General features: G+C 41.1%; 1 protein-coding gene across 2 annotated transcripts in view; it reads right to left on the bottom strand.

Moving 5' to 3' along the window:
• The window catches only part of LOC138569646 (uncharacterized), a 1,436,407-nt gene that overhangs the window by 181,580 nt on the left and 1,240,942 nt on the right, over positions 1–13,885 (bottom strand). For both annotated transcript variants that reach the window (XM_069647797.1, XM_069647798.1), the window contains exon 63: positions 909–1,096. In XM_069647797.1, the coding sequence (XP_069503898.1) occupies positions 909–1,096 (188 nt within the window). The remainder of the gene's footprint in view (positions 1–908; positions 1,097–13,885) is intronic.

The raw sequence follows: 13,885 nt of genomic DNA, 5'->3' as shown, positions 1-13,885 counted from the left end.
AGTGTATCAAGGCGTGACGAGGCAAGGGAGGGGGAATACAGGGAAGACAGAGACAACAATCTTACTAGGCCAGGTGACATTGAGATCGGGCAAGTGCAGGGGAGGGGTAGTGTGGGGTGGGAGTTGTAGGGGGCAGTGCAATCAATAGTAAATAAATAAATAATAGAACAGTAGGTAAAAGTGCGGCCAGCTAGTGGCAAGTGCAGGGTTAAGTGCAAACATCAAGTGTCAAGAGCTGGTGGGGGCTGTAGGGATACAGAAACAGCCCCAAGTGCAGGGGTTGCCCGGAGGGAGTACAGGAGTGCAGCTGGCGGGGGAGGGGACTTGGGCCCGAGATCAGAGGGTAGCCAGGTGACTATTGCAGTTTCAGTCAGGAGTTCAGCAGGGGAGAGTAGGAGAGTAAGCAGAAGCAAAGAGGAAGGTCTCGAGGTGCTTCCGGAACCAGAGATGGTTCTCCTAAAGTTTCAGGGAGGCATGAAGACTGTTCCAGAGGGAGGCCCCAGCCAAAGAAACAGATCTACCACCAACTCGGTGCTTGTAGCCCAAAACGCATAGAGAGACAAAGTTTGCAGACTCCTGATTTCAGGGGTGATAAAGATTGTGCTTTTTGAGAAATGATATGAGCTAATGGGCATTTTTCACACTGGCACAGAACACAGTACGTACCATTCCTGTTCATTAGTTTATTTTACAGAAAGGTACCTGCTCTGAAACCCATTCACCCTTTCCCTCAGCCCACCATCTTTACTCCATCCTCTTATCTCCCTGTTTGCAGATCGGGAGCATCAGTACTTGCAAACTGATTTAGAATGTATCTGTATTCAGAAGTTGGGCTGCAGTGGATCGGAAGGGGAGGCTCGACAATACATCTGGTATGTTTACTTATATCTGTCATCAATAAACCTTACCTCAAATTTGACAACGCTGTCTCCGCACCCGTGTGCTGATAAGCTCAGGCTCTGGTTAGCAGCAGTTATGTAGATGTGTCCTAGTCGTTCTTGTCGCCGGCCATTTAAAATGAGATAGGTGTCCAACGCTGCCAACTGTTCTTCATTCATGCAAGCGCTGAGCTCCAGTCCTTTCTCTTCAGAATGCCCTAGGAGAGGAAACCAAGCTTTCATGACTCAGGAGTACAGTATTTGCTCAGAATCAGGCAGCTTCAGAAACAAGTGTATGAAGGGGACAAATGGGTGGGGCTTTGCAGAAGAAGGATACGCATATATTGACTTGCTACATATCATTTTAAAGGTGTGATTGTTGATTTTCTTTATTAATCACCATGAGACATGCTCTTAAGATAATACAATTGAACAATTTTTTTTAAAAATGTTTCTAAAATGTGTTTATTTGGGGAATCCAGAAACTATAGGTAATATAGCAAGAGTGACTCGAAGCAAGCAACACAGACACTCCTAAATGGGGCCCCAAACTACCCATACATCTATAGAGCAAATATGGCAGCCAATAGCATGTGAGAAATGAAAATTGTAGATGGTGGGGCAAATTTGACCCTCATGTCCCCCAAACGGCACTCAACACGAAGGCAGAGAAACAACAGATGTGCCTCACGCTTAGGCCCGTCACTGCAATCATCGATGTATCGCAGGCGTGAGAGGTGTTATTGTCTCACACAGCCGTTTAGACCATACCCAAACGATGATTTGGACGATATGGAAATGACATCGATCGAGCAAGTCGTCTGACTGCAAAGCCAGAAATCAATGACGCCATTGCTGACATCACGGCGTAGCTATGCTTGTACATGCAGTAAAAACTCATCCATTCATGAAGATTATAGGCACGAAGCATTTGACTGACGTAGGTAGAGGACGGACACACATACATATCTCTTTATATTCACTTCCTTCGCCAAAGCTGAAACCGCAAGATGCAAAGTAGTCATATATTTAGCCTGTACATGCTTGACTGCTACTAACATGGAGAAGCCATAAGGAATGATATGGAAGCTATAGGTCTCTGAAAGAGATGCAAAGGATAGACAGACTTCGAGTACATGGACATGCTGACATGATCGCTGCAGCCAGAGTCACGCTGAGATAAGCCACACAGCCAAGGACATATGGAGACGGAAAGTTCCAGTTACCAAGACAATGAGCCACCTGCAGAAAATCAGGCTAAAATCCACATAATTACAAGCAGGACAGCTTCATTTCGTGGTCTCAACCCATGTGACCCAGCCGAACAAGACAATGCCCATTTAATTGAGAAAGACGAAGAGGACTGTTCCTATAGAACCAGAGGGGCAAAAGTCACAAGTGTTGCCCACAAATTGCCAGTTGGATGCACTCTACCAGGCTTAGGTGGAAACAGTAGAGAACACTTTGCACCCCATGTACATTCCCATTGCCTTGAAAAGGTACACTCAGTCTGGTAACCGTCAGGGTTCAGGGATGGGAGGACACATCCTGCCCAATCCAGATTCACCTTTCACGTGGGGATATAATTTATAACAAGGGCCAATCAGGCTCGGACTACCCTATAGGGCAACAGGCCCATGGCTGAACCAAAAATGCAAAATGCTGGTGTGAGCCCTTTATTTTGGTCAAGAAGGGCCACTTTTTTGACCAATGTGGGCCAGTTTGATGAGTTACTTCACCATGCGGCTAGTAGTTTTGAGCAGTGTTGCTGAATAAATATTCTTTAAAATGAGCAATTTGCATTACATGTTATCAAAAAACTCCCTCTTGGGTACTATTCAAACAAGAAATGAATTGCCATTTGCAACTGTGATCCACTTTTTCATTGGTGCCCGAGACAATTTTATGGCCCAGTCCGACCCTGGGCTCAATGGTTTCTTTGCAACTCTGCAACATTGTAGATTGATACTAGTAGAGGTGGTCTTAGAAGGAGCCACTAGATATGGCTATCCAATAGTAGAAATAACCCTTATTTCTTCTATATGTATCTTACCCAAACTGACCAATCTAAATATGTGATAGGTGTCTGGAATGTAACTTGAACTTGTGACCTCATACCGGGATAGAACTGGGTGACACATGCTTAGAAGACGAGAGCTCTGGGTGATACTTGTTTTTCTGGTGTGATCCCTGTTATTTTGTTTTGCTAATAAAAGGCAGTAACTTTGCCCCATGGCCGAGTCTTCCATTCTTGTGTCAGGGAGTCTTTGATGGCCCAAGCTTTCTCTACTGATGATTGGGGTGACTGCTAGAGGGCCCCGCCCACATCTATACAAAATGAATGTCCTTTCTAAATCCAGAGAGCCCTATCTGACCTGATAATATAGTAATGGATTAGGTAACATATGAATGGACAGATAGTATTCAATATACACTAATAACATGTTTTTATTGAAATTCAAGTTAGTGGGAAATTAAAAATCTTTAAAAAACTGCAAAGAAAAGTGATATTTTCTTTTGAAGACTTCTTGCATTCTACTTTTGCATTTCTCCGTTGTACAAATATGTGCTAGCCGTGATCACCTATCCTATAATAAATATATAAATACGAATTTTAATTCTTACTTTCATTATACAATGACATTATAAAGCCAATTCAGTACTTTCCCAAACTTTAGAAAAATACTTTGCTGTAGCATGTTGCTGATAAATATCTTGGTCCAGAAAAGTTCTCCTGATTGCAAAAGTTGGTGTGTATAACATCAGCACAACTTAATTGACATTGTTTGCCTTTATAAATGAAGAAAATATGTGAAAGGTTGCTCACTGAGTAGTACTTTCCCAAACTTTAGAAAAATACTTTGCTGTAGCATGTTGCTGATAAATATCTTGGTCCAGAAAAGTTCTCCTGATTGCAAAAGTTGGTGTGTATAACATCAGCACAACTTAATTGACATTGTTTGCCTTTATAAATGAAGAAAATATGTGAAAGGTTGCTCACTGAGTAGTTATCACATTACAATGTAATGCAAGTGGATTTTACTGAATGATAACCTATTCGCTCCGAGATAACTGAGATATTTTGGTGGGAATGGAGGATAGTCTCAATGATTTCTTAGTAATGAGGCATGTGATATATAAATCAGTGTTCAGCAAACAATAATAATGGAATCATAGGGGTTCAAGTTGGCTTAAAAGAGTCAAACCATGGGGAGCTGAGGCTTGAAATGGTTACAGCCTTTCAAAGTGGAATTTGAGATACTTGTATAAATAAATGTATTGATGGTTCGACTTGCTCGAATAAAACTCTATTGCAATAATGAAGTTTGGGATACTGGGCATTAAGGAATTGATCCAATAGGGCCATCATTTCCAGCCGGGAGTCATTCTGTAGCGGAGAGACAGACATCTAAGCCTTATGTGGTTTATTCCAAATCTATCCTTTCTCAAAATCCCTTAATATTTGTGTTGTATTTTGAGAAAATCAATTTATTTCAGTTTACATTTTGTTTCCTTTATTTTGATACAAAAGAAAATAAATCAGGGCCTGGTTCATTGAGACAGTGCATAGTTAGTACTCTGCCTTATCTTATAAAATCATGCTTGTTTCTGTAATATTAGAGGACATGGAATGTTTGGCAGGGGATTGTGACCAGCTCACAGTTAGCCCACCAGCCATTTCCACCCAACATCAGCAGTCAACTAGTGGGAGTACCAGCTTAAATAAAGAATGCCTGTTAGAAAGTACTCCACAGCAGATGCAACAAATAGTACGTATTAAAATAACCTTTTGGGTGAGATACTGATGTCAATACTGTGATTGTGTCCATGGAGTGCAGTACACTGTTGACAGCTATCTCAGTGAAGGTGACACACAATTTGACACTAATCCATTCAAGTACCAGTGAGAGAAAAAAAGCAGATCTGGCCTGATTTTTCAAGATTAACTTGTTAGATGGTGAGCTGCTCTCCCATCAGTATTTTCTCTGAGCCAACTTTGAGTAGAACTGGAAATATTGTGTCTGAAACATGTAATTGGCTCAATGGTAAAAATGTCCAGCACCTACTTTCATGAAAAGCAATCTAAAGTGTTTCCCCCAACCATTGCGACCACACAAATATATGAAAGTGAATCAGACTACCCGGTTCATATTTGAGGCGGAAGATTATCAGCATTAACAATTGCAATTGCTGCTGGAAACCAAGAAAACATATGTGAGCCTGAGAAAGATTGAGATAGGCCCAGTAAACTCAACATAAATGATGGCATATTATTTTACCAGGAATGCAGGTTTGGACTTGTAGTCAAATGGCCTTAAATTTATCACAGACTGGCTTTTCTGCGAGGAAGAGCCAGAGTCATTATTCAGATAGGAGCTTGTTTGTGAGGTAGAGCAAGACATTTTTTTTCAGATAGTGGCTTTTCTGAAGGAAGAGCTGGGACACATTTTCAGATTTTCTGAGAGGGAAAGGAAGAACAATTGTAAGATAGCTACTTTTCTGAAAAGGAGAACCAGAAAATATTTTCAGATAGAAGCATTTCTGGGATGGACAGCCAAGTCACTTTTTCTGAGAACAGCTTTTCTATAAGGGAGAACCACAACAATTATTCAGATGTCAGCCTTTCTACGAGGGACATCCAGAGCAATTTTTCAGATATTTCAGAAAACATCTTCTCTGCAAGGGAGAGCCAAAGAACATTTTTAGACAACCGTTTTTCTGCGAGGGAGAGGAGAACAAGGAAAGTTTTTTCAGACATTGTTATTTCTTCAAGGGAGAGTCAGGACAATTTTTCAGATAGCAGCTTTTCTGTAAGGGAGAGCCACCTCCATTTTGCAAGGACCAACCTATTCTGTGAAGCAGATCTATAATGCACATTTGTAGTTGCAGTTTAATCAGTTAACGGAATTTCAGCCCATACAGAAAAACAATGATCTTCACGTGTCACTCAGCCAGCCAATTGTACTTTGCTAAACATATAGAAATTCTCTTCAGCAATTTTGGTGTCAAAAGCATGTTGTGAAAGCAAAGAACTACAAGCGTCACAAGATTCTTTTGACCCCCTTTTTGAGAAGTACATGACTAGCAGGGTGTACATCTGGGACCTAATATCTCTTTGGACCCCTAGAATATCTGAGTAGCCATTCAGTCCATGGGTTTCTTTACAGCCCTCAGAGAATAAGTCGAACATAGTTCTCACCCAGTGTAGTTATGGGAATGTATATGTCCCTAAGACAGAAAGTAATCAGAAAATGGCTACCATAAAAATAGGTAATAATAATAATAATAATAATAATAATAATAATAATAATAATAATAATAATAATAATAATAATAACAGCAAAGTAAACATTATCACAGTGCTTAGGGTGTGGGGAAAAGCTGCCAAGACTCGGCCTGCCTAGCTTCTGTGAGAGGTAATACTTGCCCCAGAAACCTCCCCCCCCCAAAGCATCTGGCGTCCAGCAACATGTATGTCTTGCTACACTCGTGAAACCCCAAGGGGAAAGGGTACAAGGACAAACAAATCAGACACTTAGCAGGCTTGCAGAGATATGTAGAATAGGAGACAAAAGAAATGGCCACTATTAATGCAACTTCTTACTACTGCTTAACATTGAGACACTCTCCCCTCCCAACTCTCCCTTTCATACCTGAGGCACCTCATCTAAGAGCTAAGGGTCAATTTCAGTGGGTTGTTTTTTTTTTTTCTTCTAAGTTTGTTTCTTATGAAACTTACTTACTTATGTTAACCCAATTTCTACTGTAATTCTTACTATGTATAGCTATGGTCTTTTTTAGGGTTTGTTTTTAACAGATAAATCCTTCAGAGTGACTGGTCTTCATGCCTTGAGCTTTAGTGCATTTCTCTAATGAGTCTTGCCTTGATTTAAACTTTGTAGAAATGTTCCAGGTCATCTTCCCATTCACTATCTCTAAATGAGCGGTTTTATGAGTAATAGGGCCATCACTGTTCACTTCTCTCTTCCTTTACCCAAGGGATTCCTGCAGACTTGGCTATGCCCCAATATAAAAAAATACCTGTTGTCCCAGAATCCACCATCACAGGTCCTGAGCATTTTAACTGCCCCTACTAAAAGCAAAGATAAATTCAGGTTAAGATGTTGCAACGCAGCACGAATAGTATTGGCTTGCGCTGAGTCTTGTTGATAAGTGGTGGGATCTTTCCAAAAAACTTAGTCAGAAATAAAATGTCCCTCTTCTCCATAGTACAAACAAAGATTACTTCTTCTTGCTTTTCTTTCCTCGCTAGAAAGAAGGTAGGTGAAACTGCATATTGGGCACTGAGATGAATTAACCTGAACTCTAACCTCCCTGTTACTCAACCCCTTGCAAGGTCATTCCAATCACTGTCGCATTCTTCCTTTGCAAGACTCTCTCCTACATTATAGTTATTCTCAAGTGGGAAAAAGGATAACAGCAAACCCAAGAAAGTAGGAAAAAAGAGTAAGAACCTGAAAAATATAGCACCAAATAAAAACACTGCATCCAGAATGTGTCTTTGGAAATTAAAACATTCATTAGCGGAGGCCAACAGTCAGAAGGTCTAATTTTCTTCCACCTAGGACCCTCAACAAAATAATCCTTAACACTGTCCCTTAACTAACCTACAGACCAAATGGAATACAATTGCTACCAATGACATGCAAATTAAACTTGATGACTTTTGTCAAGGATCTGCTACGAATAAAAAGCAAAAGGTAATCGATCAAATGGAAGGACAAACACCGCATAAAGGGGAAACAGAAGGTAAACTCTCCATCTAAAGTTCGGGATGAACACACGTCTCAAGAAGTGGAACTAAACATATTGGATCGTTCAACATACACTATTGAGGAGAATGATTATTCTGAAACTGCTTCTAATATGGAACAAGGAAACCAGCAAATTGTGGTTTTGAATGCACCCAATATGCATCCCTTCTGTATATTAGAACAGAAGCGTCAATCCATGTCAAATTTAAAATCGGAACATATAAAAGACTTACAAAGGTCAACAAGGCTAAGCAAGTTAGTTCTGCACCCCCCCTTCATTTTGTGATTTGAAGGTATTTTTAAAACTCATGATATTTGCACCTTAAATCATCAGAATATGCTTTCTATGTTCCAATAAATTCCAAGCCTACGAACCATAAAATCTAAGGACATTGGGCTTGTAATATTTCTAATGGAAGATACGGCAGACTTGGTACACAACCTTCTTCCCTCAGGCCTTGTAATGAGCATACTACTTGACCAAGCTGCAGCATTTGGTTGGTTAGGTTATGACATTTACATAATATCAGATTCCTGTCAACGGCATAAGGAAAATCCAGTTCAGCTATTATCAGGTAATAAACATTCTATTCCGACGGTTGATCCCATAAGAATACATTGCCATAAGGAAAAAGCTGCCAAACTGGCAAAAAAATGTATCTTTTACGGGATTAAGTGAACAGTCTAAAATCTTGGAAGCAGAAGATTGGACATGGATCGCTCTCTCACTTTGTAGCGATGGCAAACTTTCTACTGAATCGGTATGAGAAAGTGGTGCTCCATTGTTAACATTTCTTTCCTGGAATACCCAAGGTCATAATCACCTTTTCAATGGCTCCAAATGGTCCCGTCTGTGACCTTGATATTGTATGCCTTCTGGAACTGTGGCTAATAGATGGATCAATAATGGATGGGTACTCTCTTTTTCACATCCCGGCTCTTAAAGGCCCTAATTTCTGTCCTTATGGAGGACTAATCACCGAAGCGTGGTCGACATTGTAATTGCCTTAAAATGAATTTACCGGGCTAATACATTTTTGCTGTAAAACTATCATGGTTTGATACAGACACCTTAGAAACATCTATTGGAAGACTTTTAGAACTTTCCAACAGTTTTTATTTAGATGCTTGGGGGTTATCCTTGCCGTAGTGAGAAATATCCTCTGTTTATTCTGATCTCAGGGGATATAAACTAGGGATATTTCTTGCAGCGAGATTTAGTAAATGTGTTGCTTGTCCTTACTTCATGGCAGGATAGTAATTTCTGTGACTTGATTAATTCCCAGGAAGCTGGATATTCCAGGACACTAGCTAACCCTATCACTGAAGAAGACTGGAAACAATATTTCACACAACATTACTCCCTGCCTGAGCAGCCACCTAATTTAAATCATTATTATTTGGATTTGACTTGGCATCTCTTTTGAACAGGATGTTATATTTTAATAAATGAAACAAAACATTGCTGTGCACCAGGACCCGATGGGCTCTAGAACCTGACTTTGAAGGGCGATTCAGAGATGTGGGCTCGCATTTTGTTTCAACTTTTTAGTTGTGTCATTTATAAAAAACCTCTACCTATGACTTTGACTACGGCATATATCATCCTCGTAGTTAAAAAAAGGGTATAGGCTTAATCCCAACAACTATCCCCCAATATAATTGCTAGACACAACAAATAAGGACTTCACATCAATCCTTTGTGCTAAATTGGAGGCATGATGGTTTTATCAGGTAATCTGGACAGGAACCAGTCCGGGTTCAGGAAGAGGTTTGGCATCTCCCTGAATAGCTTCATTATTCACTTGTGCCAAAAACATGCTGCTTCCTCGGAAAAAAAAAAACCACTTTTTATGGCACTGATAGACTTGACAATGGCATCTGATAAGGTAAAAAGAGCCAATTTATGGCATAAACTGAACATCTGGGGCTGCCTTAAGTCAATTGTAGACATGCTGGGCCGATATATACTGAGGCGGTGGTCCAATCCTGTCAGTAATGGCCCGCCGCCCAGCTTAAGTGCCTTAGTAAAGCGAGGGTCCCTCATTGGTGGCAGTGGTGCTATTACAGACAAAGTCAGCCCGTCGCCACAGTGTATATTGCCATTAGTGCCAGTGTAGTGCGCTATGCGGGTGAAAACTGCATTTCTTTTTTTCTTCTTTTTTAAATGAAAACGTACCTTGTGGTGATGAGGGGCGACACACTGTAGCTCCTGAGGTCTGTTTTCTATGTTGATAACCGAAACTTCATCAACAAGGAGACAGACTTAGGAGACTACGGCGCTGCATGGCACCATGCCACGAGGTATGTTTTCCTTTTTTTGTTTTTTATTTTTAAACATTCTTAGCACCCGCATATGGACTACACAGGTGCTAAGAGATGAGGGTGGGAGGGGAAAGGAGAGGAGGAGCAGGGACGGAAAGGGGGTGCTGGCTAGCAGCCTCCCAGCTGTTCAGAAAATGGGCTTGTACCAGACAAAACAACCGCATTCCGAGCATCATATCTGGCCAGCGTCCCCTTCCTGGATGCTAATGATCCATCTGCACCAAAGGGAAGGTTCCGTAACTGATCCGATTGCCACCCATCGAGGTCTGTGCCAGGGATGTGTGCTGCCACCAGCTTTATTTAATGTGTATATATGGCCCATGTCCCCTACTATCTCAAGGTAAATAATGTCTATCCTCCTCGCCTTGATTCGCTGCCAATTCAACATCTTTCTTATGCAGACAACTGTTTTCTTTAAATCAGACTCCAATAGGGTTGCAAAGCACAACGGATTCTCTTGCAGCCTTTGCCAAAAACCTGGATCTAGAAATGAATCCCCACAAATCAAAAATTCTGATTTTACCTTTGTACAAAAAAATTGAGAAAAGCAAAGTTAAATGGTATCTTAGTAATGTGGCCCTGGAGAAGGTCACTCATTGGAAATATGTAGGTTTTTTGCTTAAGCAAAAGCATTATAACGATTTACAAGATATGTATTATATAGCCTTTGTAGCTCAGATGGGAAGGTTGAACTTCAAGTATGGGAGATGCTCGATAAAAACCATCTTTAAATTTCATAAAGCTAACATTATTGCAGCAATGATACGTGGGGCCGAATTCAAGGATCCAGGTTTTTTGCAGTTAAAGGTGGAGGGGAATCTGTGGCATAGATTTGTCTACCTGCCACAAGGCGTCCCTGACGTTATAACGTGGGCTAGTTTTAATGCAGACAATATTTGAATGGAAAAGGCTGTTTCTTTTTATGAAACTATTGACCTATTTAAGTTGGTCCACTAACGGTCTTGCCCAGTATAAAATAGTTGGGTTTTGCATTGTCTTCATCTTTTAGATTAAAAAAAATCCAAAAAACAATTAGTGGCACATCCCTGCAGTATAAAAAGGGAATTATGGTCTTATGATTGGATTAAAACCCCTGAGGACAAACATAAATAAAAAAAATGTTCTCAAAATTATGTCAGGATAATAGCAAATTAAAGCAATTGCCTGATCATCTAAATCTATGCCCGAATGGTAGCTGGAGAAGTTCCTTATTGAGATTGAGATGTAACCTGTTACTAAGAATGGAAATGATCTGCGCCAGACATACATCATTATCCTCTCAAAGACGTTGCTTTTTAGAATAGAAGAAAAGTTGGAAACCTTGAAGCATTTATTTGTGCAATGTCCTAATTAATCATCATTGAGGGAAACACATTTCTCTACAGGCGTACATGACACTGATAGTTTGTACACTTATCATTTTTGGATTAGCATTCTAAATGGTACCCTTACTTCCCTCTCCATAGCTGCCATCACTTATATACAAATAGTAATGAGGGATAGAGGTTAGTAAAGATCCACTCTTTTTTCTCCGATTTTGAAAGGCATTCTGCATTTGGTCTGGGCAGAGATGTAGTCAACTTTTAACTTATATTATGATGAAATATTTATCTAAAAACAAAGATTGAAAATGTTAAATCACTGAATGAATTTCTGCTTGGTTTTATAGGCATCATTTGTGTGTAATGCATCACCTGATCCCATGCCACCCACCCCGGGTCCACATCCCTCTCCCTCCCGGTGTTGCTCCTGCGAGAGAGGCAGCCACACTTCTGACAGTTTATCAGAGCTGTGGCACCCGTCCTCTCGCAGGGAGCAGCCCTGGGAGGCAGAGGTGTGGTTTTGGTAAGGGAGGTGTGGCTGGGTGGCAGGAGTCCAGGTTATGTATTTTCTCACCAATTGACGGCTAGGAGGCCAATACTTGATAGGAACTCCCTTTCTTTGCACCATAATATCCAACAAACTGATTCCGCCCTCTGAGGTTCTGGACCATGAACCCTCACATCCAAGGAAAGGCAGAGGAAAGAAAGCTGGAAGCGCTTTGCGGCATGTGAGACACAGAAGCTTTGCTTCCTCAGGAAGATGGCTTGACCCTCAAAGCACTGATATTCCATGTGAACACAGTGCAGGAGGATCACCGTCACACAAGGCAACTCAATGACCATTCCAGCAGAAATGTGTACCATTTGCTCGAAAGAGGCTTTGAACCCTCAGAGGCATATGTAGAGTATGAAGCCTTAGAACCTGCAGATGTTATACACTAGAACATATGGGGCATTGTTTCCACAGGGATCCGTTTTAGGAGATTTGGCTGGTAACTTTGGCTCTAGGCTGTCTGCTGTTTAGCAGGTTCGTTATTAAGGAATAAACTATTATTCCACTTTTTTTCTCTTCATTCTTGAATATAAGAAATTTATAACTACAGAAGGAGCCGGTTTCCATAAAAACTTGAAAGTTCATATATCATGGAGTCAAAGGCCTGTAACACATTACAGGATAATGAAAGGTTCAATAAGGGGAGACTCTAATGTCCTAGGTGATCATGTCTGTGGGCAAGCACGAGTGCATGCGTGGATGCCCGCGTGCAGGTGAGTGTAACCAACAGTGCTACAGGGCATCCGGGATGATCACATGCACAGCGTTAAGGGCGTTTTTGGAATGAACTGTCAGGCGATGCAGCCTTGGTTGCTAAAGTAAAGCTTTGCATCCTAGAGGCTCGCTTTGCCTCATTACAGAGACGTCCCCGTAAATATATGCTGCAGGACCAATAACTGAATATAAAGCAGCAAAGAAACCACATAGTGTCCTGGCAAAGAATAACTGGAAATATATATAAGGCCGAATTACAGAAACGTTGCACCGGTGCAGGTGCAATTAGCTGTAGGGCAAAAACTGGACTACAGCAAAAAGCATCTTTCAATGCATTTTTGCAGAAGGTCAAAGCACTACAACCAGGGCAACCATTAATCTAATGCAACAATGCAAAGAAATAATATGTTATTTGCATTAAGGCCATTTTTGCTCTAGTGCTAATTACAGTTGCACTGCTACAAACCTTTTGTAATAGCACCCATGGTAGTTACAAGGAACCTATTTTAAATTATGAGAATATTTGTGTGAAAATCAGTTCAGTTCATACTGTAATCAGTAAGTATATATTGTTTGGGAGGTGTGAATATCTTACCCTCTCTGTCTTGAGCCTCCCAGCAATTCCATTGTACTAACTGTCGTTGTTTCATTGACATTGAAGGTGGGTGAGACTTTTTGATCTCATGCACCTCTTGCATTTACTTTTGTTTTTGGAACTATTGATCCATCATTTAAGGTTACTCTGTGGGGAGCACTCTTCCCTTTGTTTTAACGTTCATGTTTCCCTACAGCAGTATCCCCTCGTTTTATGTAGTAAGCTCCCAGGCACTAGTGGGGTCCCTTTTGCAATGTCATGGATTCACCAGTTAGTCCCTGGACCTACCAGTGCATGAGAGGTCACCTCGCTTATGACTTTTGTATTTTAATGTTTGCACCATAAGGCACCTTACATGGAGGGCCCTCGGGACACGTCGTGGCCCCTGCGCTTTGATATAAGTAGACTTTTTTCTACTTTCATGCATCCTCTGAACCGGTTGGTGGCAGTTGTTATTTTTATACCTTTTTTCTGGATGCATTATCCCAGGCTGCTTTTTTTAGCTAGGATAATGCACTTAACGGGGCCATATACTCAAAGTGACCTGTCCTCATGTTTTAAGTCCCGTTCAATCTGGCTTGTACTTTGTTGGCCATCCTGCCAGGTGGGGGAGGGCCTCTTTCTTCATGTAACTTTGCAGACTTCTTGCAAGAAGCTGCAAAGGCTCTCCTTTGTGTGTGTTCAGGCAGGAAGTGGGAAGGAATGCTATGTATCCCAATCCA

This window comes from Ambystoma mexicanum, chromosome 2q (assembly GCF_040938575.1).
Source record: "Ambystoma mexicanum isolate Mex_15411 chromosome 2q, UKY_AmexF1_1, whole genome shotgun sequence".
In the NCBI taxonomy this organism is placed as follows: Eukaryota; Metazoa; Chordata; class Amphibia; order Caudata; family Ambystomatidae; genus Ambystoma; species Ambystoma mexicanum.
This window is presented reverse-complemented; position numbering and strand designations above follow the sequence as displayed.